The 24,432-nt window shown below is 40.6% G+C and overlaps 1 protein-coding gene across 2 annotated transcripts in view; it reads left to right on the top strand.

Annotated features, from left to right (window-relative positions):
* EVC (EvC ciliary complex subunit 1) overlaps positions 1 to 24,432 on the top strand; it is a 60,615-nt gene that overhangs the window by 23,177 nt on the left and 13,006 nt on the right. For both annotated transcript variants that reach the window (XM_074865749.1, XM_074865748.1), the window contains exons 11-14: positions 1,882 to 1,980; positions 12,405 to 12,617; positions 19,543 to 19,652; positions 20,975 to 21,185. In XM_074865749.1, the coding sequence (XP_074721850.1) occupies positions 1,882 to 1,980; positions 12,405 to 12,617; positions 19,543 to 19,652; positions 20,975 to 21,185 (633 nt within the window). The remainder of the gene's footprint in view (positions 1 to 1,881; positions 1,981 to 12,404; positions 12,618 to 19,542; positions 19,653 to 20,974; positions 21,186 to 24,432) is intronic.

Below are 24,432 nucleotides of genomic sequence, written 5' to 3'. Positions count from 1 at the left end.
CTATTTTAAACCTGTTTCATGGTTTCACAGCAAGTTCAGCAGTGAAGGAGTGTCATGATTTAACCCCAGCCAGCCTCTAAGCACCACGCAGCCGCTCGCTCACTCCCCCTGCAACAGGATGGGGGAGAGGTTGAGATAAAGACAGTTTAATAGGTAAAGCAAAAGCCATGCACACAAGTAAAACAAAACAAAGAATTCACTCACTACTTCCCGTCAGCAGGCAGGTGTTCAGCCACCTCCAGGAAATCAGGGCTCCATCATGCATCACGGTTACTTGGGAAGACAAACGCTGTAACTCTGAATGTCCCCCCCTTCCTCCTTCTTCCCCCAGCTTTATATCCTGAGCATGACATCACATGGTATGGAATATCCCTTCGGTCAGTTGGGGTCAGCTGTCCCAGCTGTGTCCCCTCCCAACTTCTTGTGCCTACTTGCTGGTGGGGTGGGGTGAGAAGCAGAAAAGGCCTTGACACTGTGTCAGCACTGCTTAGCAGTAACTGAAACGTCCCTGTGTTATCAACGCTGTTTTCAGCACAAATCCAAATCATAGCCCCGTACTAGCTACTATGAAGAAAATTAACTCTATCCCAGCCAAAATCAGCACAACAGTTGGTCCTGAACCCTCACCATGAGCCCAGAGTTGTACCCATCAAATACACTTCTCTCCTCTGTCTTCCCTTCTCCATCTCATCAAAGGGCTCACACCACCATGGTAGCAGCTTCAACAGTAACTGACCTTTCTGCTGAATTTTAAGCAGTTGCCAACTAAGAAGGTGGATTTTGCAGTGAACTTTGTTCACATCAGTTTCTTCTGAATGCAAGTTGGATGGTAATGATTTAGTTGCTGCAGCTCTTGATTTTTTTATGACAGAATAACCTAGATAACAAAGGTTAGAGTCTCTCTATCATTCTGTCTCCTTCATCTGTGTTTCCACTGAAAAAGGAGCATTTTCGTTTTGTTTTTTACTGGCAGAGAATAGGAGAATGATCAAGTGAAGCACACAGTCAAAAAGTGCCAGTTACAGTAACCCAGTCTTGCTCAGCCCTGTGGACATACAAGTTACAGCAATTAACTTGTCAAATTCTGTGGTAGACTACAATTTCATGATAAGTGTGAATTTTAAAGTCAACCTCTATGAGAATGACCTGTACATGAAGAGTTTATGAGCACTTCTGTGCCCTTTAAAAGAGCCCTATTGACATACCTAATGAAGAAAGCCATATTTACTGTGGGAATGTAAGAGGACACTTGGCAGTTTAATTCAAAATATGGAGTATTTATGTATAAGACCACTCACTAGTCTATAGAATGAGATGTTCTTTGTGAAACTTGATCTTCCATTACAGCACATGAGCCTGCCAACACATCACAGTCCTATCCTGAAGAAAAAAATTGCATCCCTCTTAAATCTGTGTCCAAGGACCAAATCAGGTCTAAGTCATCAGTCAGCCTTTTAGGGACCCCATAGGACGTGGTGACCAACCCCAGTGCAAAAGCCCTAGACACTGTGATACGGCTGTAACTAAGGTGTCTGATGGTGTCTAATGGCTGTTCTGCACCTCATAGTACTGGCTATGATGAAATTATATTAATACACAGGAAAGCAGGTTGCAAATCAGATCATTTCACATGTTTTCCAGTATTAGATACACATTACTTAACCCCAAATTCCTGAGGCTATGCAGTTTCATACTCAAGGCTGAATGTGCTCAAATTAAGGTGGTAAGGCAAGTTTTGTTTCCCTCTGAGTCACAGTTCCAGATAAACACTTACTGTTGTGACGGTACATGTAAAGGGGATCAGGGAAGGGAAGGAGAGGATCACAAGAAGCTATGAAAACCTTTTCAGCTATTTAAATATACCTGTTGTGTTTCTTTTAGGCTTACCATGAGCTGTTAGAGAAGCATCGGCAAGCACAGTGGGACCTGGAGGAGGAGGATGACTGTGAAAGCACAGAGGCTGTTGCAGAGCTCTACAAGGTGCCACCTCTAGTGATGTGTGTCACTTACTAGAATAATTCTGAAGGTCCTCTAACCCCACTACACATTGTCAGGCCTCAGGGAGGATTGAGGAATTGCAGGAGAGATCACGGCAGCTCCAGGAAGCAAGGCTGGCAAACCAGGAGATGGAGACAGGCTCTTCCACGTTAGCTTGCCTTTTCCACCATAATCTTCCCAACACACTACATTTCCTAATTACTTATTAGTCAGAAAATACCTATGTGGTCTGCCAAAACACGCTGCCTAGGTGGCTGACAAGGCTGCAATAACGTTGAGAGTGTACGATGTCTGGCATTGCTACCAGGAGAGAGACTTCATTTATGTAGCATAATTATCTCCTCTGCACCATGGTAGGATGATACTATTCTTAGTTAACTTCACTACATCTCCAAAAATAGTTTTCTCATCTCTTTTCCCTCAGAGAAACTGTTCTGACACGTGTTAGTTCCCTGAAATAAGTTCAGATCTTTGGTGTAATATTTTTACACTTCTTTATGTTACTGATATGGAAAATATGTAGATGCTTCGTGCTTTCACATCATCTTTAATTATTTTCTGTCTGCACCAAAAAAATTAAGATAACATGATCTATCTGATGAAGCCCAAAACTGTAGCCGGTAGTGACCTTTAATAAGGCTGGAACTAATCACTTTCAGCTCAACAGGATCCTTGTCATGATTAATTATGACCAGATCAGGGTATAATGGAAACTTGTAGTCCCTATCACATTAGGCTAAGATACCCACACAATCTTAATTAGCACTAGTCCATGTGCGCTTTTTCAAATTCAGCTGATAAAAAAATAAAGCCACTGTATTAGAACAAATAGTTTTGTCGTGGTTTTATGTAATAGTGCAAACAACAGGATATTTGAGAACTACTGCTTTAGAGAAAAGAAAAGTTTGCTGGGAGGGCTATGCCAGTGAATTAGAGTAGATTAATTCTACAAAGCAATTTAATTTAAGAAAAGTCAACATGTCTGCTAATACTACTGTGCACAGTCTGTTCTCCAGAGTTACTAACTTCTCCACCCCCTTGCTCAATTCACATGAAGTGTCTGGAGACCACACAGTTTTTTTTGCCCTGCAGAGTTCCACCTCATTTGTGAAATTATATTGCTTTCCTTTATTGTTTACTCTGCTTTAGTGACACTAAGATCAGACTGAAAATCCTATTTCTTTCAGCACTGTTAGCTAAGTTTTCTTTTCCATTAAAGAAAAATTGGTTTGGGTGAATTAAGTGTTTCAAGAATTGCCAGGTTGCCAGGAGAGCTGCACAAACTTGAACTCTGCCAATTCACCCAGCTCTAAGCCATTATATTCCATATTACAGCTGCTCTCTTATTCCTAGACCCAAATAAACACTGCCAGACATGAAAAACTGCAAGTACTGTGATCCAACTGGCATCTGTTGAATGAGGGTCCACAAATCTTAATTTGCACATTTTTTTTCTATAATAAAACATTTTTATTGTGACAATTAACATAATGAACAACTGCACTTTCTCCCCTTAACCCTAAATACAGATACTACAGACTGTTTTAGGAGAGCAGACTGCTGCTGAATATACCTTGTAGGCAGCATAAGCTAGAAGGAAGAGAAAATACAAATGAGGATAGCCCCACTGTAGGTAAATGGAACTGTTCTGACTTCTACAGCTGAGGGAAGTGCAGTGATAACACGTTGTCCATTACCTGAGACATAAAAGTAAAAGTAGATTTTCCATTAAGGGAAAGAGTTGCATCCCACAACCACAATGCCTTTGCTTGTCTCTCTGCTTCACCACACTTTCAGAGCAGGAGTGCCCCTTGGCCAAACAAGAAGCCTTTTCCTGAGCAGCAGGGCTTTGCCCTTTCACTTAGTTTCTCCGGGTTTCTGCTAGGGAAGAGCTACTGCTACCAATGGGGAAGGCAAGATACCCATGGGAAGGCAATAGGGATTTGAGATACTCACAGTGCAGTGATGTGACTACAGCTCAGGTAGACCTAAGCAAGCAAACATTAGACTAACCAGCTGGGTACAAGCAACCCTCACATGGGAATACTCAGCACTGTGGTACAGGATCTATGTCCCAGTTGGATTTGAACCAGTTGGTTTGTAGATCCAACTAGTTTGGACATATCTGCAAACACTGCAGAGCTCTGTGTTGTCATTCCAGAAGGTCTGTACTCCCTGAAACTTAGCTGATAGTCATTTGCCTTGCACTTATTTGGAAGGTTTGCACTCTGCCATTTCTATTCTACCATGAGCAAGGAAAAAAGTAAATTAAAGATTTGGTTAAACATTATATTGTTCACTTAGTCTCCATATTTCCATAACTGCAAGCATGTGTTAGTAAGTTAGAAGGCTAGAAAGGAGTACTCTCCCCAGGAGAGAGTTCTGTTTTGTTGCTTTTTTATCATTCCAGTAGAAACAGAAACCTAGCAATATTACTGAAAAAACTGAGCTAAACTCTCTAAAGTCATCCTGGCATGCTCCACAGATACTTAGATGAATATTCCTCAGCCTATGATCCACAAGACATTCAAAGACAGACTACAAGACATTTAAAAAGGGTGCATTCATACATTTGTAAACATAGAGTGAAAAGAACTAGAAGTAATTAAATATTTAAGAGTTCAGTCCAGTTTTTATTTTGTTGCAATGAAAATTAGCCTTACAAAACTGCACAAAGTAGTTACACTTTCCCTCACACAGAAGTCAAGTAGCTGTTACATTTAAGGGAAATAAAACTGAGATGTCTTACTAGGAGCTAATTACCTAAATCCAAGAGGAGCCAAAGTGTTATCTACATCACAATCTTTCCATAACCAAGGTTTAGCAATATATGCCCCCTCTTCTAGGTAGCTCATACTCTACTGACCCAGGATTAAAGAAATATCACATATTTCTTCTGGGCTGAACAATTTAATATTCTCCAGTACTTACAGGATTTAGGGTTCCAGACAAGTTCCTGCTTGTGTACTCATTGCCATCTTTGATTGGAAACTACCAGAACTGGAATGAATCACACCTCACTTTTCAGATTAACAGCAGTAGAACCCAAAGCATGGTGGGGTTTTTTTTCCACATCCAAGCCCTCTGTTTTCTTAAGTTGCTTTCATGGTCCTTGGGGCATCCTCAGTATTGCAATTTATCAGATAAACACCAATATCCTAGTAAAGAGCAGCCATGTTGGTTCAGACAAATGACCATTTGGAGTAATATCCAGTAAGTTCATGTACTGTAACAGCAGCAGTGTTAGAGAGATGCATAATATCCAGTTAGCTAGTTAGGTCCCATTCTGAGGCATACCTTCAGCTAAGAGCAGTTACTAGCAGTTTTCAAAGTGACTGTCTTAGGACATATAGGTGCCTCCATCCTATATCAACTTTCTAAACCATCCAACTCCATTGAACTACTGTATCAAAACTTGTACTGTAGATGACAAACCAGAATAAATCCTCAAAGAGACAGTCAGCATGAAGTTCCCAAGGATTGCACTCTTTCAAATTCACTCAACCAGGCACAGAAGCTGAAGTGCCCAGCTGTCACTCTAAGTTCATTGTCCTTAGCTGCTTTACTTGAAGGCAGTTACACCCTTTTTTTCAAGGGAAAAGGACCTGGCAACATCTTACATGTGGTAAAAATTTTAGGCCCTCTGTTCCTCCCTCAGTTGTGCACTGGAATGGCTTGACTTATTTCAGCAGCTACCTTGGTTTGTTCTAGTATAAGCAAGCAGGGAAGCAAGCCTGACTGACTTAGTTTCATGAACAAGTAGAAAAATAACCTCAGTGCGAAGTGATGTTAAAACACAAGGAAAATGTCACCACGTGACCAAATAGGGAACCAATTAATATTCTGGGGACAGAAAAAAAGATGTCACTTACCTTTAAGTGCCGCTCACTTGTGGGAGGAGGTCCTTACCTTGTTCTCACAATGTTCTCCTAAGCCCTTCTCAAATTTCTATGCCTCTTCGATTTTTTCATTTTTCTCCTTTTAAACAGTTTGTGAGTTCATCAAGATAGATTTATATAACCACTAGCACTACTGTAGCCTGTAGTGGTAAAGTACATCAAAGAATTATCCAAACTGGTGAATAAATATGTAAAAATGCAATGATCTAGAAGCTGACTGTGTTTGCATAGAATAATTGCGTAGGTTTGTTTTGTGTACACAGGAATAAATCAATTAAAATTATTTAACTAAGGTCACTGGAATGTGTTTATGCCTGAAGTGAATGAATGAGTTATATTTGAAGGATAGCATAGGACTTTTCAGCCATACTAGTGGATTAAAATAGTGCGCTGTAGGCGAGTAGTCTGTGTCTAGACACAGGCTCTATAACTAATTTTTGAAGTGCAAATGGAGAAATGGGGGCAGTGATTTTGATTATCACAGTATATCATAGCTGAAGGAAGAATTGTGTCAGAGGTAATTGAATGGCTCAGCCTAATATTCATACACACAGTCTGCAGTTATCCTGTACACAAGGGATATTGTACTGCAGTAACAGTGTTGTACTGGCTTGGGTAGCTTTTTCAACTGCCAGGTTTTTGCCATCATTTTCTTTTACATGGCAGCAAAAACACCTGCCCAAATATATCCTGTTCTGTTTCTCATTTCTTGTAACCTCTTGAAAGATTAATGGCTAGCTCCTAACGCAAGTCTGTCTTAAGTTTAGCATATCAGATGTTCACCAATCTTTAATCTTTTCTTTCTCCTTTTTTTTTTGAACTACCTACTTATTTCAGTAAGGAAAGGAGAAGTGAAAAGAGTTGGTGGTTAACAGTTCATTATTAAGAAAACAGACATGCAGATTGCACAAAGGAAATCAATGAACAGCTAGGAATTACACAGTCCATGGTAAGATAATTATTTTTCCTCAGCCTGAACATCAAAACCATAAAAACACACAATTTACTGTCATTTATAATTCCCCTTTCCTGACAGCAGTTCACCAGAATGTTATTTCATTTCACTTGACAGAACATATAAATGCACAGGAATTTAGACTAAAAGCTATTAAGTAATGAGTATTATCAACAGGCAAGGCAATAAACATTTTATGAATGAGTAAGCATGAATGTGAGATTGAACCAAAGTATTTGATTTTTTCCTTTGTTAACAAAAGGGGTAAATTTATTTTTGTCAAAATAAAAAGTACAGATTGTCAGAGACTTATTCATTACTTTCCTTATGTAATTTCGTTAACATGGGATATGGTTAGGGATGCCCTTCATACAGTGGACTGCATTTTTGGCTACCAAGAGCTAGCTTCAAGGTGAATCACCACAGCTTGTCTCAGATGGAAATCCATATCAAGAGACCTCCACCTCAGATGCTCACTTTTGAAAATTTTGTCCTATGACTTACTCCAAAAAGGCTGAAAGACAGCATGATCTAATAGATTAAATTTGTGAACTCTTACCATGCTAACTCAGTCTAGTTCTGGGCTTGGGCACTGATAAATTTGATCTGGTCATTTCAGTCAAAGCTGATACAAGGTGCCTGATATAGGTAGCCTTCATTCTGAAGTTTGCTTCTTGCCTTATTGCATAAGAAAATGTATTTTAGCTCTATATGGATTCACAATTTGTTAATGGTTAGATCTAGTAAAGGACATAACCTTATCTACAAAGGCACATTTCTAAAAAGGGAATACAGAAAGAGAAGATTGAAACTGCCTCCTGAATAAATCAAGGGCCAGTGAGGGGGCAAGACTGGAATTTCAATGAACCTTCCTTTTAAATGCATGGAAATTAAACTTTTTTTTTATTAGCTTGTGCTAAGGGTGACTTCAATGTCATTGTGTTTTATTGGTGTTAGGATGCTTAAAAGCAGGGTACTGGTTTTATTTTCCAGTTAGCATTCCAGAATTCTTCATGTAGAAGAGAGGAAGAAGTACATGCAATCAGCTTTCCCCATTTAGTGTGAGTTTATAATATGAAGCATTTTCTAGTGGCCAGTGGTGTCCAAGAACATTTGGAGTATTTATGGGATGTATCATCTGAGTATTGAATCTCTGTCCTTAATAAGATACAATATGGATTGGGAGATGAATCTCTTACCTCCTAAGCAAGTGTTCTAACTATTGAGCTTCTGGAGATACATGCAAAAGTGTTCTACAGCTTTGACCAGAAATTTTAATTATTTTAATGAAATGCTGTTGTATCACAAGTTAATAAATAGCTGTGCAGTTGCATCTTGGAGATAATATATCCTAGTCAGTGGCTGGCATATAAAATACAGTAAAACCAGCCTCTCTAAATACATTTTTCTGCTCCCTAATTTCACTATTCAATTTGGTCTCATCTGCATGTAGGAACCTTTTAATCATTTGAGTTTGAAAGAGAGTATTAATATTGTTCTTTGGTTTTGTAGTGAGATCTGATAGGCTGTGTATTTCCCCTGGTTTTGTGACAAAATTATGTATTTATTGCCTTGTTTGAAATTCAGATGCACTCAGCATTTTAATCTGAGCCCATTTTCTTTCTACATATACTCCATGGTATTTCTTTATGCTTGATGAATTTCTCTGGAGATTTTTTGAAAAGCTTTGATATTGACTGCCAGGTACTACAAGCAGGTTCATTCAACACTGCAATCAGCTATTCTATTAATGGAATCAATTTGAATAAATTTCATTAAGTAAAAGTTCTAAAAACAAGAGATGGCATATCAGGAAGCTTGTAAGAACTATTTTGTAGGGGTTCTAGTCCAAAAATAAGACCCTGGAAGCAGTAGGAATTCTTAATTCTTAATTCTTTTCTTTTTTTTTCCTGTGGAAAATAGGTTTTATAATATGTAGTGCGCCATCCCTGTTCACAGAGAGACTTTCTTGCTGTTTCAGATCCAGTACCTTCCTTAGAGTACAAGTAGTTTTGTTAGCCTGAGTCGCTAACATCCAATCACATCTGCAATCTTTCCTAAATGTTGACTTACACTTTCCCCTACCAGATTTTAAAAGGCCATTCCACTGCCTTTTTCCAAGTGCTGCATTAAACAGTGTGGCAGTCGTATTGTACCTGTGGTGGTACATCCTCTGGGGAGACCATGCTGTCACGTTAGGGTCTGGATTTCAAGGACTTCCTGGGGTCTGATGTCCATATGATTATGTGTTCAGATGAAGGAAGCCAGTGTTCCTTGAACACTGAAGAGAAGTTAATATTTTGATAGTCACCACTGGTGGTTTATTTTGTTATCCTGGACCACAGATAAGACCAGTAAGTGCAGGATTTGTGTCCTGCACAGAGGAGAATTTCTAACAGAACATAAAGGGAGACTGTTGAGTACTGTTAAAAATCACTGTCCCAGGGACTTAGAGCACTTGACAAGGCTTCCGGTTGCTTCACGTGCCAGTTTGCAACATTCATGAGATGTAAAGAACATACTTCGTAGTCCTGCTTCCCCTCCATGTATTCACCCAGCGTTTGCATTCTTAAAGGGACTGCTGATGTGAAGAACTGCTCCTGGAATTCTAACCCCACTTTCTTGTCCTTTCATACACCAGTTTCAGTAGAGGGCCATGAAGTATTTTGCGAACAGATAGTTAAGCACCTTTGATCTAAAGATAAATTGTCCCATCACATTAATGAAGTGATGTAGGCAAGTAATTTTGTGGGAGCAGGACCTAGTCACATTTTTCCTGGGTGACTATGTACCCACTCTGGTAGTGCCAAATTTAAGTATGCAGTGTCATTTGAAGCTGCAGGGCGTGCAAGCAGAAGCCTATTCACTTGGTCTTTAAACAAAATGGCATGAAGGCAAGTAATATATTTGTTCTGTGCAAAAGATTTCCTAATAAATAATAATACCAAGCTGTCAGCTTGCAAGGGAAATGCTATCAGTTCTGCAGCAAATTGTGTTGCAAAGTGATTTAGCTGCCATAGGTGGAACTCTTAAGAACAGAGTTCCTTAACACCCTGCCTGAGATCTTTTGAGTTTGCAGTAGAAATGCCACAGACTCCCCTAGTCTGCTTCTGAACTATTTCAGACCCAAGAGAAATTCTTACATCCCTAAGCACCCAGTAGAGTCAGGAGAAATAATTTGTCCTGAAAGACTGGTAAAGCTCAGAGAAGAGATGATTTACAGAGATAGAGTGATTGTTCTTTCAATGTTGTATGGAATACGGAGATTAGAAACATAGGATCTCTCAGTTTATGTTAAATCCCAGAATTTGGAGACTTGTATTTTAAAATAAGTAGCAGCAGAGAGAGAATTCAAACAAACCGTTTTACATTAGTGTTGGCAAGCTAATCCAAGCCCACAAGTACACAGATGATTAAAATAGTATAAATCCTGACTCTAGTTGTAACAGGAACTGGTAACTATAATAATTAAAGAGTAGGGGAGATCCATCCTTCAGCATAGGATGCACCTGTGTAGCAAATGTTACCTTAATGGTACTGTCATGTCCAGATTGTGAGCAATGGCTAGAAATGGGAGAAGTGTTGTCAGAAATGAGGTATCCGATTGTCGGGTCTTTGACTACTAATTTTCATACTTATGCCCAGTACCCAGTTTCAGAAACCTGTACCCCAGTTCACAGGAATTCAGAACACTGAGATTAAACAAAGCTAGTAGCTGGATTCTCAAAATCCTGCATGCTTTAAACACGTAAAAGAGTGGAAAAAGTCAAGACAACTCATCTTGAAGGTATAGTGACACTTCCGATAGTGTTGTGCCTTGATTTTATCCATAAGAAGAGGTTACTGCAAGGAGCTGTTAAGCCTTTTATTGTTTGTGAAACAGTTAATTAATATGGTGATTAGCATCCTAGAGGGATCCTAGGAGCAAAATAATGATTTGGTATTCAGTGCCCAGTTTGGATATTTTACAATAAATGAGAAATACTTAGGATTTTTAAGAAATCTATCCATTCAATGAGTATTGATAAGTCTAAACACAGAACAGTGTGGAAACAGTACATGAGCCCCACATTTATCATTATGGGGGCACAGAACTAGATTTCACATGCAAACTAAGTCCTGGTCATTCTTTATTTCTGAGTTCTTGACTTTGCAATTTAACATCGTCTTTTGGTTTTTGGGGTTTTTTTTTGTTGTTTTGTTGGTTTTATTTTCTTTTTTATGATACCACATCTAACAGTTGGAATGGACTCATACAATGGTACATTATACCAGTGTATCTCCCCAAAAAAGACAAGTCCACTAGAACTTTTCATGTCTATGAGCTGCAGACAAATGTTTTTGACATCTAGATAAATATCTCTGTGTTTCTGTTGAAAGGTTCTAGATTTTGATCACTTAAGAGATTGTAATTAAACCTTTGTTTAAAAGAAGGCAACATCTAGAAGACTTGGTTTTGTAACAGGAATGCTGGAAAGAGTTTTAAAAATACTAGCTGTATTTTAGGGAAAATACAGAAATATAAGTGTTTTTCAAGAGGGCTAACACTGATCTACAATGAAAGCAAAACCAAGGAGGCAATAAAGCTTTTTGGACTGGTAAGATCATGTGGAACTCACACAAAAATAGCTCTTCATACTGCTGGAGTGCTGCAGTGTCTGTGTGACCTTTCCAATGGGTTTTTGTTTTCTTTCTTCCACTGAGGAAGGCTACCTGCCCTCATTCTTTCTTCTCAGGGATTATCTCAAATTGTAGCAAGTTTGCAAACACAGCTCATATCATCACTATTTGACAGTGAAATTATGTGTTTTAAACAGACTTTTTAGCTTGGATGGCATCTGAATCAGTCACCCAAACTCTTGTGAGTGAAACAGACAGCCTCAGCAATTGAAAACCACTCATATGGGACTAGTTTTAATAAAACCACCAGAAGGTGTTTGTTTTCCTAGGCTTGAACCTGTTCTGCATCAGAAGGAATCTGAATAATTCTGCCCTTCAGGCATTAAAGAGTGTCATATTTTGTAGCATCAACTATTAAAAAGACTAATGTCAGTTTTGCCTAACTAAAAGCTGTACTCTTTTAACTCTTCCTTCTTTCTTGCCTTCATTCATTTCATATCAGCGCCTTTGAAAATGTGCCTATGAGGTGTTGTGCTACACTGGATTGTTTCCACAGCAACTTTCAAATAAGTGTTTTATTATACATCGCTGTAGGCTGTAGTAAAACATCGCTATTCTTCGTACTGCAGTCGCATGTGGGCAACAGTTAGGATTCAAGGTCTCATGTGCTCATGACACTATTGCATTTTAAATGGCCTTGTGTGCCTTGAACAAAAAAACATAAGTTGTTCCATCTACAAAACCTGGTCTTTTTAACTCAAACATTAGTGGGATTGGATTCTAGCTCTAGGGGTTGGTCACTGGCCCAGTGTCTTCAAAGGGACGTGGTTCCCTCACTGACATCATGGAGATGTGCAGTGAAGCAGCTCCAATGGGCCAGCAGGTGTATTTTTTCACCTGTATCTCTCTGTTACTCTTTGTCCTTCTGTTAGGAGCTGTACTCCCAAGCTTCCCATGCTTTAGCAGATTTGGTGACGGAGCTGTTTCTGCAGACCCTGCCTGTTGTGACCAGCCTCTCTCTAAGAGAATGTGAGCTTCTGAAAGAGGAATGGCAGGAGAATTTGGTCCCTCAGCTGGAGAAATGGGAGACCCACCGCCAGAGACGCTGGAAGCTTTTCCAGGAACAGCTACTGCAAGAAAAAAAAGTAAGAAAGACCCATATTATGTTCTGGGACCCCAGGGTCTAGAAGCAGGGATATGGGAAAAAATCATCAAGATACTTATCTGTGGGGAATATTTTGTGTATAAATATACAGCCCAGGTCCAGACAAAGGTCCAGACGCGGGATGGGCAGTTTGACCTGCAGTGTGGAGTAAGGATATATGCTGTGCATGTAGACTTGCATAGAGGAGTCAGAGTGATTACTGAACATCTGTCCACAGTGTTTCATGGCTTTGTCAGCACATAAACACTTTTTGGCAAGGCTGCTGTCTGATGTCCTCAAATCTTGAGCATCTACAGAAACAGTTCAAAAAAACCTTCATCTGATCTGTTTGAAGAGGGTACATATAAGCACAGTTTACAGGAAAGGAAGCCTTACAATGATAAATATTTCTTAATCATTTTTATGTATTAATACTGTAATAATTGGAAACGTATGGTACTGTGGTGGTTTGACCTTGGCTAAATGCCAGGTACCCACCAAGTCGCTCTATCACTTCCCTCCCCTTCCCCCTTTTTTCTCAACAGGGCAAAGAGGGGAAAGAAAATAAGATAGGAAAAAAACCCCAACCCTTGTGGGTAAAACAGAAGCAGTTTTAATATAAGCAAAGCGAAGCAAAGGTCCGCGTGCGGAAGCAAAAAAAAGAAAACAGATTTATTCTCTACTTCCCATTAACAGGCGATGTCAGGCCTTCTCAGGAAGCAGGGCTCCGGTACGTGTAGTGGTTGCCTCACAGGAGCAAGGGTGACCCCACCCCCTTCCTCCTTTTTCCCAGCTTTATACTGAGCAGACGTCATATGGTCTGGAATATCCCTTTGGTCAGTTCGGGTCAGCTGTCCTGGTTGTGTCCCCTCCCAAGATCTTGCCCACCCCGTCCCACTGCGGGGGGAAAATGTCGGAAAGAGCCTTGGTGCTGTGTAAGCACTACTCAGCAGTAGCCACAACACCAGTGTGCTATCAACACCCTGCCAGCTCCCAGCATAAAACACAGCACCATGAGGGCTGCTACAGGGGAAAACCAATTCTGGCTCAGCCAGACCCAGTACAGGTACACGCTTTTATAAAACTTATTCTTTACTCTCAGAAGGTGAAGAAACACACTTCCAGCTTTCCTGCTCTCTTTGTGCCCAGCATAGGGGGCGTTGACACCAGAAAAGTAAAGCAGCAACAGTAAATGTGGAGACAGGTATCTTCAGCATGAGGCTGGGATTCACATATACCTTCAATTTATTCATGCAGTGCTATGCCTCTGTTAACACTGCTTTGAAGACTAACACAGCTTAGTCAAAGACCTCTATACAAAGGTGTGCCCCTTCCCAAATGTTGTGTGTGCTACAACATACAGAGTAATTGGAGCTTCTTAAATGAAAGGTTGACAGAGTTCTTTAACACTAGCAAAATCATACTCTTCCCTACCCTCATTCTCCAAAGTGCCTGGACAATCCAGTTCACAGTTAATAAGGTACTGATTGAGTCCCTAATTATTACAGACTGCTATAAGGTGCTTAACTTTCCACCCACTCATATTTAGGGTTCTTCCATAAAATCCTGTGATGGAAACTGTGGGCTTCCTAGTAAATCTGATAGAATGCCTTGCCTACCAGTGGTTTTAGAACACCCTTGGGAATACAAAAGTAAAATTATTTGTTGGAAATTCTTACCTGTTTCCTTTTTTTCTTCTCTTATTTTCCTTATTCTAGAGTTATACAACATGCACCTCCGTGCTCATTTTATATTTACTTTATTGTAACTCACCTGTTAGCTATTTTGAAAAACAATTGTGCCTTCCTCTTCTGTTTCTGTGTCACAGGGATATCTAGAAAACTAAGCTAAAATATGCTTGGGACCTAGCACTGATGTCAGTGAGTCTGCTCACATGCTTTAAGTTAAGGGTGGGCATTTGTGTTGTCTAGGACTGCTGGTTGGCATTTAGTGTTTAAATTTGGCATACCTATACCTTCAGTGATTAATGAACCAATGTCTGACCTCAACTTTTTAAATTTTGCCCTTTTATCAAGGATTAGATTCACTACCTGACTTGTCAAGCATAAACCTCTAGGGTGCTTGCTGTTTGTTCATTTTCACATTCACTGAGGGTTCACATATTGCCTGTCCTGTGTGAATGACCTGAGCAGCCTGGTCTAGTAGGTGAACTACAAGCATGTCTCATAGTGCATGGAGCCCAAAGCACCATGGTGGTATCCGCTGTCATTAAAAACCACAGTCAGAGAAGGAGGAGGTTCTGGTGTGCAATTTAAGATTAGTTAAGATTCCTCTGTTACTATCATTGGGTACAGTATTGAGTGGAGAAACCACACCCTGGGATTTTTTTCTCAAGGGATTAGTTCATCTCCAGCAGTCAATTGCTGGATAATGGCTCTTTGGGCAGCACTGTATGATGGATTCATTGTATGTGAATTCAGATGTTCCAGTCGTGCCCAAGCATAGGTTATTAAAATTGACTTTCCATCACTTTCAGTGTACTGTAGCATTCATAATACAAAGCAGATGACTGCCTAGCTGAAAAAAAAAAAAAAAAGAGTAAAGGGTTTGCTGACATATTAACAATAATTACTGAGCTATAGAGGAATTCACTTAGCAATGACAGAGGTGTCACATTGGTCTCTGGGTCACCAGCACTGCAGTTGGGCCATATAAAAATTTCCTGAGCAGCAGACAGAGCTGTCCTAAGGACGAGTGATTCTGCGGGATAAATTCCTAGAAGAGACAAGGGTTTCACCTCATGGGAAAATGTGTGATTCCTCAAGCTGATATTCTTTGCAGGGTCTTAAGTAGCTTTTTTAACTTAATGCATGTGGCTTTTTGGAAGTGGTTTGGACTAAACTGAAAAAAAGCACACTCTATCTCTAAAGAGAGCATGCAGGGAGATAGCTGTTCCACCAAAGGTAGGCTGGCAGTTTTTCCTGTATAAATGAGTCTGAAAAGCATCACACAACTCATTATACTATGTTCAAATGCAAAGTGCATTTCTTGGCCCTTTACTAGTATAAACACAGCAGCATGTACATTTAAGCAATAAGCTGACACTTGCATCCTACAAAAAGGAGCACTTGGTTCCTACCTTAAGAAGAAGGAAGATCAGGCACATGTAACAGGGAATCATGTCATTTAGATGTTATGATCATGTCATTATTATCATGTCATCCCATAGATGTTACAGTGCTGAATATTGACAGGCCTTTTAATATATCAGGCATATTCCAGCAGGAGATATGTCTTCTATTTGCCTCTTGTTAAATGTACTATACTAAGAGTTACATAGTCTTTACAGCTTTACAGACTTGGGAAGTCTAACACCAGAAAGCTTTTCACCAGGGTATTTATGTGTGCTTTTCAGGGTGGCTCAAAAGGACATTTTTCCCGTTTACTTGAACTGTATTTTTTTTTTAAGGTTATTTTTCCTAGCATTCACGCATATCTGGAATATGAAGTCCTTTGGGGGAACAGAACCTCTTTTACAATTGAAAAGAAAAAAAATCAGTTTCATATTTAACTTCGTCTTATATGCTTGAGGATATGAGTGAGGCAAATGGGAATAAATTAGTAATGAAAATAAATTTAGAGCATTTTCCTACATAGCCCCTACCTCATGATTTCTGCAGATGAGCTCTCCTGCCTGGGCAGCGGTTACTGGGAGCAGACTGCTGCACCAGGCTGAGGTACTTGCTTGGCGTTTGGTGTGCATCGAACCCCATCTACAGGCTGTTAGGGAGAAGTTGTTTTCCTTCGATTTCTTGAATAATCTGTGCTAAAGATGTCAAACTGAGCACTGCAGAAAAAAAAAAGTGACCTTACTTCGGTCTAATTTGCTGTTGTATCTGAGGTCTAACTCAAAATATTTTATGGATTTCATTACCTCTAAAAGGCATATTCCTCACCTTTATTGCCAGAGAGTAAAACTTAACGTTAGCAGTGCACCAGAAGGTCTTGTAATGGACTTGTTGCCAGGAAGCAAAACACTGAGAAGCTTACAGAGTAAAAATGGGGTGAGGAGATTTCCATCCATTCCCACATCATTACTTGACACCCATAAAACTGAACCAGCATCTCCTTACCAGTTTTGACATGGTGTAGATTTTATCGCTTTTTCTTTGTTTTATACTAATGTTCTCATAGCTATTGGAATGACTCTTCAAGAAGTCAGACATTCCTCAGAGCTTTACTCCTCCATTTACCATGCTTTTGTCAGTGGTTTTCCTGGTTAAATGCAGGAATCAAAGAGCCTGAGCTCTGTTCCTGCCACTGAGTCTGTGCAGCAGCATGATTTTGTCCACTCCATACAACATGTCTCCAAGCAAAGTAAGGCCATTCCCAAGAAAAGGAAATCTTGGAGAGGCACCTGGCGACTTGACCCAGCATTGGAAGATCAGTGCAGCACAAAGCCTGACCTTTCCACCTGGCTTGATGAAATAATTGTCTCTGTTTTGCTGGTTTTCAGCATACACCAGCAGCCTCAAATTAAGATTCCCAGAGGATCTTTGCTGTTGCATTTGTGCCTGAGTGTGTGAGTTCTAGTATTTCAGCCCATCCCAGTGAGCTGCTGAAGTGTTGCTTCCAATAAAATATACAATATTCTGTTTATTCCCAGCTGATCCTTTCTTATCATCTTCATAATGGCATTTTTGAGACAAAACATTGGTTTAGTATTAGGTCCAAATCTCAATCTTCCTTATTTATCATCCCATTTTAAATGCATAATAATCCCCCTCCTTTCCTCTGTGTTCTTTTACTACTTATATGGCTGATGTACTTCTATTGTTCAGTTTAATAACTGTGCACCAGTGGGCTTTTCTGCTGTATTCTCAGCTTTCCATTGGTCTCAGGGAGGTGAAGAGACCTTTTATAGATCTTGCATACAGTTTACCTGAAATGCACTCGCAATGGGAAAAGTGACTCATTCTTTTCCTTTAAAAGAAACTGTTCACCACTACAGAGCTAGGCTATTTCTTCATAAACAGAAGTAAACAATGACCACAACTCCTGTCTTTGTTATCATTCTGAGTGCCTTTTTGGATAGGATATACTGATAGCAGCAGAGATGCTAAATTTTGGTTTCTTAGCTGCAATATTATATCATTTACCATTACAATTATAATTCAGAAAATATCTCCTGTCTTCTGTGTCTTGGTGATCTACACCCTCATGCTGTTTGACAGTAAGTGTGCAGACAGGCCCTTCAAGAGCAATTTCACAGTGAATAACCAGGTCTCCAAAAATGATGGGAAGCTACATCTAAGCCACAGCCAGTCTCTCATTGAAAATTAAATTACTTCTAGAAAGTAAAAGGTCATTTTCAGCCCTTCTTTTAACTGGTGAAAGAGACATTAAAATACACAATGCGATGGATCTACGAGGTGTATGCAGGGAGATGTGAAACACTAGGAAGCCATATCCACAGAGCTGCTAAAGGGAAATACTGATACAGTTATTACTTCAAGCAAGTGTTTGCCATCTGTCATCATGATACCTGGAGACCTGATAGGCCTTAATTTGACACTTGCAGCATGCAATCAGAGAAGGCACTGTGCTCAGCTGTGCTCTGTGATTTTAAGAATCACCTAGACTCAAATCAGTTGAGATCTGGCTACACAGGTATGTCTTGCAGCTCTTTCCAAGAGCAGCCCGCTTGGCTCCCCAGTGCTGTACAGACTTTCAGGCTGTGTGTCTCATACTCAGCTGCACTCTTTCTGTTACCTGTTGTTGACTGCCTGCCCATCCTTCTCAGGCATTCTGCTCAGAAGTGTGTGTTTTGGTAAGGTTTCTGCATGGAGAGGGGTCAGTTAGATGTGTTGCTGTGTATACTACAGAGAAGGTGCCAAAAATGATGTGGTTTCTGATGTTCTGAACTTCCTGGGGGGATTCATTGTATGCTCACAGATAAACCCTCTCTTCTGCCAAGATCACTGCTTCTTCCCAAGGAAAAGACTATCAAATCCAGTAGGAAGGCCCAGTACCATTCCTAATTCCTAACACTAACAATTGTGCAATTACATATCTAATTCTTTGCTAGATGTATTGTTCTAGTGAAACCTTTCTGTCTGCAATAATAGAAAATTTAGTCCCTCATGTTCTGAGTGAGGCTAGAACATGAAGAGAAACTGTCAGAGAACCTGAGTATTATATTTAATTTAGGGCTCCGCATATGTCTGCGGGCAACCTACATTTATCCAGCTGCCAGTGTAACCTAAAGTATATTCTTCATCTCACAGTAATAAAGTCTGAGCCTTACAACAATTTCATCTTATGGCTTATTTATTATTCCTTAAATTCTGGCAATACACTAAACAAAATCTTAAGTCTCCAGAAGTTTACAATCTAGTGGCAAATCCATCAGAACATTAAAGTTTAAATTCTTTGATCTAAATATCACCCTGAAGGAGCTGTAAACTTGCAGTCCATAAACTTAATCACACAAGCTCTTCTAACTATTAACACTATGTACTATACACAAAAGTGTGATGGAAGATGATATCTTTATTTTGTTCAGTGAAAATTAAAACTATATTCTCTACTAGTGAAAAAAAATGAAACAAAAAGTCCACTGCAAACTGCTGATAAGTCAATGCAGTATTTTGTGTCATATTGTTCTTTTTCTCTTGTTCCCCTGTTGCTGAAACCAGAAAATCTGTAGGAGACATAGCTCAGGGCTGATCCAAACCAGTGCAAAGGCTCCCTTTCTTTTCAGTGAGCTTTGTTTAAGACTTTGATCATTGAGAAAAAAATATTCCTAAGTAGAATAATTTTAATTCAGCATGAGTTTGTTTCTTGAAAGAGAGGAATGATGGTTTTTAGCAAAAGAACATCAAATAAACCCCTGTTTCTTAATGTGACTAGAATGACTAAAATCAGAGTATCTTACGATTGTAATTTTTTTCCTCTGCTTTTAGCTATGGATAAAGGAATATGCTCTGTCTGCTGTGATGCAAAAGCACCTGTCTGAGAAACAAGAGAAGATAATTCAAGGTGTCGTAAGCAGACTAGGATGCCTCAGTGATGAGTAAGCCTGGTTTTATCAGTAAGCAGTGGGATAAAACTACACTGCTGCATGCACAGATAAAAACTTGTGTCCATTACATTGTGAAAAGTAGTGTTAAGGGATTATGAGCATCTTCAGACAGAGAGGCAGTTACTCTAGTTTTTTGTCTGAGTATCAAAAACAAATTAAAAAAAACAGATACCATGACTCATTGTAAGTAGTAAAAATAGTCTTCTGTGATTTGTCAAGTGACGTGCTTTCTTTGTATCTACTCCTACATTTGTGAGTGATTTCTAATCTTGAACAAGCCTCTCTTTGCACTCTCTACGTCACATTGGAGTTGTATATTCTTCAAAGTAAAATGTTCAGTCCAGCACCATTCAGCTCTACCTTTGCTTTCTGCTATTACAATACCACTGACCATCGCTTTGCATGATAATGACTCTTCTCTTGCGTTCTCTGTCTGTATTCACCAAGGAAACTTTTAGTTTTATCTTATCTTTGTACAGCTAAACATCTCTTTGATAGAGATACTTCTCAAAAAAAACATGTTTCTGTGTTATCTGCCTTGTTTTGATTAAGATATCAAATGACTTCATTTACCATGGTCTTCACATTACTGAAGATCAAAGCATTTGAAGACTTGTCTATTTAGAGTATTGGTATTACTGCCATTGCACTCCTTTATTTTGGCTCTACTTTTCAGTTCCACCTTACATTGTCACATTCTCTGACTTCAGTGTTTCCCAGCATTCAGTATCTAGAGAGCTCACAATGCTTTACACACACACACAGATTAGATACAGGCACAAACAATGTCATCCCAAATGTGCACACAAATTTCACTCACCTGGTCCAGAATCAACTTCAAAATTTGCTCTCCTGTTTAAAATTTACCACAAACTTGCTTCAGCCATGTCTGCCCTGCCAGCTAACACTAGCCTCTTCAATATCTCTTTAGAGTGTGCCTCCTTGTTAATCCAAGATATGCTGTCCTGATTTTTCTTGAAATAACTTTCCTGTAGTTCTGATTACATTCTCTTTTCATCTTATTTCAAGTCTCCTATTAAAAAACCCCTTTTATTATGTAATTACAAGTGATTATTTATCTGTTTTCTTCCTACTTTTATTTTAACTTCAGTGTGGCAAACTAGCAGTCTATCACAGCAATACCTATTGTTTACAACTGAGCAGCTTTCAAAGACATGCTTTGTACGAGAAGACATTACACAGAGTGAATAGTAGTAACTCTTCTCATCTTTGAGCAATGACTTTGCTGAACACAGGTGTGCCAAGTCAGCAAGCAGGTTAGCTGATTGATTTTTAATGGTCCTTTTGTACAGGTCTGTTAACTATATATTGCAAAAACACCGACTTCTGGTGTGTTCAGTACTCAGAAGGTTAACCCTCCGAAGAGTTGGAATGGCAGCCCTGGCCCGCATGAGACTGTCCAGAAAGAAGAGCTTGCTTCAGGAACTGAGAGAGCAACATACCCTGCAGAAGGGATCCTCCCTCTGCCAAGATGAGGACCAGTGGCAGTTACAGAACGCAGTGGTAGGTACAATGTTGGGGTGGTTTTCTGCAGAGGTCTCATATGCTATGATGTCTGGCATTAAAAGTAGCCATAGGAGATCTCAAAAAATAAAAATGTTCCAGTTCCAAATAGAAAGGAAAATATTCTCTGTCAAAAATGCACCCTCTGCTGTCATAGGAGGTTCCTGAGTGTGCCTGTTTTAGTTTTGGCAGACATTTAAAATTCCCTAATACTTTATCTACTGGCTAGCTATCTGTGATCTGTGTTATCATAGCAAGCTTATTTAGCTGTTTATTTTATATGAAAAAAACAATGAAGGAAGGCATGACAACATGTATAAAGAAATACTACAGAACTTAGTGCTTCAGGGTAAGATAAACTCCTACTAATGCTGCTAGGGATCGCAACATGCATTTGAAAAGTTCTTACTTGAGCATAAGAAGAAATTCTTTCTTCCACCAGACCTAGGAAGTTCTTCTATACTGTAATCATTTTTCATTCTTTTTTCTTTCTCCCCTGTCCATGATACACTCAGCATCCATTTCCCTGACATCCTTCCAAATAATCTGGCTCCTATAGGTCAAGAAGATGGGAGAAAGTTTAAGGGATTTTTAAACTTGATATTCCCACTGGTCGTTTTCAAATCTGTTTCTGACTTTGTTTTTTAGGGTTAATCCATTAAGTGTTGTTGGTTATTTATTTATCTGCATTGGATATTTGCCTAGAACAACACTGAATTTCAGATTTCAACCTCAGAGGACCATCCTAGCAGGTGTCAGTGATAGCCTCTGCCCAACCCACTGCTGCTGCATATATGGGTTGAACCCATCCAAAACTTTGCAGATCTGTGCTCTGTGTTGTCGCTGTGTAATTAGTTGAGAGATAATATTTTGCATCCTTCTAATTCTGATTTGCATAGTAATGCAAATAACATATAATTCTCACTTTGAGAAACCTTGTCTGCTGGGGGCTGATGGGGTCCATCTGTCAGAGAAGGGGAAGAGCATCTTTGGTCACAGGCTTGCCAAGCTGGTGAAGAGGGCTTTAAACTAAAGTTGCTGGGGAACCTCAATCCATCCCACTCCTACCAGCTTGATGCCAGTGCCAGCAATAGATGCCCAGAGCCTGGAGAGGGGTCACAGGTCAGCAGGAGAGCACCTGAAGAGCAGCACAAAGGAATTCCAGCCAGTAAGTCAGCTTCATCAGGGACCCAACTGAAATGCCTCTATGCAAATGGACGTAGCATGGGGAATGAAGAAGAGGAGTTAGAGACGTGCGCATGACTGCAGGGCTACGATCTTATTGGCGTCACAGAGAGAGAGATGTGGTGGGATGGCTCCTGTGACTGGAGTGTTGGAATGGAAGGATACAGGCTCTTCAGGAAGGACAGGCAGGGGAGACGAGGAGGGGGGTGGTCACCCTCTATGTCAGTGAGCAGCTGGAGTGCACGGAGCTCTGTCTGGGGATGGATGAGGAGCCGACCAAGAGCTTGTGGGTCAGGATTAAAGGGAAGGCAGGGACAGGACACGTTATAGTGGGGGTCTGCTACAGGCCACCCAACCAGGAAGACCAAGTGGAGGAGGCCATCTATAGACAGGTAGGAGCAGCCTCACTTTCACAAGCCCTGGTCCTCCTGGAGGACTTCAACCACCCCCATTATCTGTTGGAGAGACCACACAGCAGGGCGTAAGCAATCCAGGAGTTTCCTGGAATGCATTGATGATAACTTCCTTCTCCAAGTGATAGAGGAGCCAACAAGAGGTGCTGTGCTGGACCTTGTTCTCACCAACAAGGGGGAGGCTGGTGGGGAATGTGAAGCTCAAGAGCAGCCTTGGCTGCAGTGACCAGGAAATGGTGGAGTTCAAGATCCTTAGGACAGTGATGAGGGCGCACAGCAAGCTCGCTACCCTGCTCAGGAGAGCAGACTTTGGCCTCTTCAGGGATCTGCTTAGCAGAGTACCATGGGATAAAGCCCTGGAGGGAAGAGGGGCCCAAGAAAGCTGGTTCATGTTTAAGGATCACCTCCTCCAACTCAGGAGAGATGCATCCCAACAAAGAGGAAGTCAGATAAGAACACCAGGAGGCCTGCACGGATGAACAAGGAGCTCCTGGATAAGCTCAGACACAACAAGGAAGCCTACAGAGGGTGGAAGCAAGGGCAGGTAGCCTGGGAGGAATACAGAGAAACTGTCTGAACAGGCAGGGATCAGGTTAGGAAGGCCAAAACCCTGATAGAATTAAATCTGGCCAGGGATGTCAAGGGCAACAAGAAGAACTTCTGTAGGTACACTGGTGATAAAATGAAGACTAGGGAAAATGTGGGCCCTCTCTGGAAGAGAATGGGAGATTGGTTACCCAGGATATGGAGAAGGCTGAGGTACTCAACAACTTTTTGCCTCACTCTTTACCGGCAAGAGCTCCAGCCACACCACCCAAGACAGAAGGCAAAGAGAGGGATTGGGAAAATGAAGAACCTCGCAGTGTAGGAGATCAGGTTCAAGACCATCTGAGGAACCTGAAGGTGCACAAGTCCACGGGACCTGATGAGATACATCCATGGGTCCTAAGGGAACTGGCAGATGAAGTGGCTAAGCCACTATCAATCATATTTAAGAAGTCGTGGCAGTCTGATGAAGTTCCCGCTGAGCTGAAAAGGGGAAACATAACCCCCAATTTTAAAAAGGGAAAAAAGGAAGAACCAGGGAACTATAGGCCAGTCAGTCTCACCTCTGTGTCTGGCAGGATCATGGAGTGGATCCCCCTGGAAATATGCTGGGGCACATGGAAAATGAGGAGGTGATTGGTGACAGCCAACATGATGCCTGATGAATTTGGTGGCCTTCTATGACGGGGTTACAGTGTTGGTGGATAAGCGCAGAGCAGCTGATGACATCTACCTGGATTTCTGCAAAGTATTTGACACTGTCCTGCACAACACCCTTGTCTCTAAATTGAAGAGACATGGATTTGACGGATGGAACACTCGATGGATAAGGAACTGGCTGGATGGTCGCACTCAAAGAGTTCCAGTGAATGGCTCAATGTCCCAAGTGGAGAGCAGTGACGAGTGGCGTTCCTCAGGAGTCGGTACTGGGAGTGGTGCTGTTTAACATCTTTGTTTGCAACATGGGCAGTGGGATTGAGTGCACCCTCAGTGAGTTTGCTGATGACACCAAGTTGTGTGGTGCGGTCAACATGCTGGAGGAAAGGGATGTGCCATCCAGAGGGACCTGGACAGGCTTGAGACGTGGGCCTGGACAAACCTCA

The sequence above is a fragment of the Strix uralensis genome, chromosome 4 (genome assembly GCF_047716275.1).
Source record: "Strix uralensis isolate ZFMK-TIS-50842 chromosome 4, bStrUra1, whole genome shotgun sequence".
Taxonomy (NCBI): domain Eukaryota; kingdom Metazoa; phylum Chordata; class Aves; order Strigiformes; family Strigidae; genus Strix; species Strix uralensis.
This window is presented reverse-complemented; position numbering and strand designations above follow the sequence as displayed.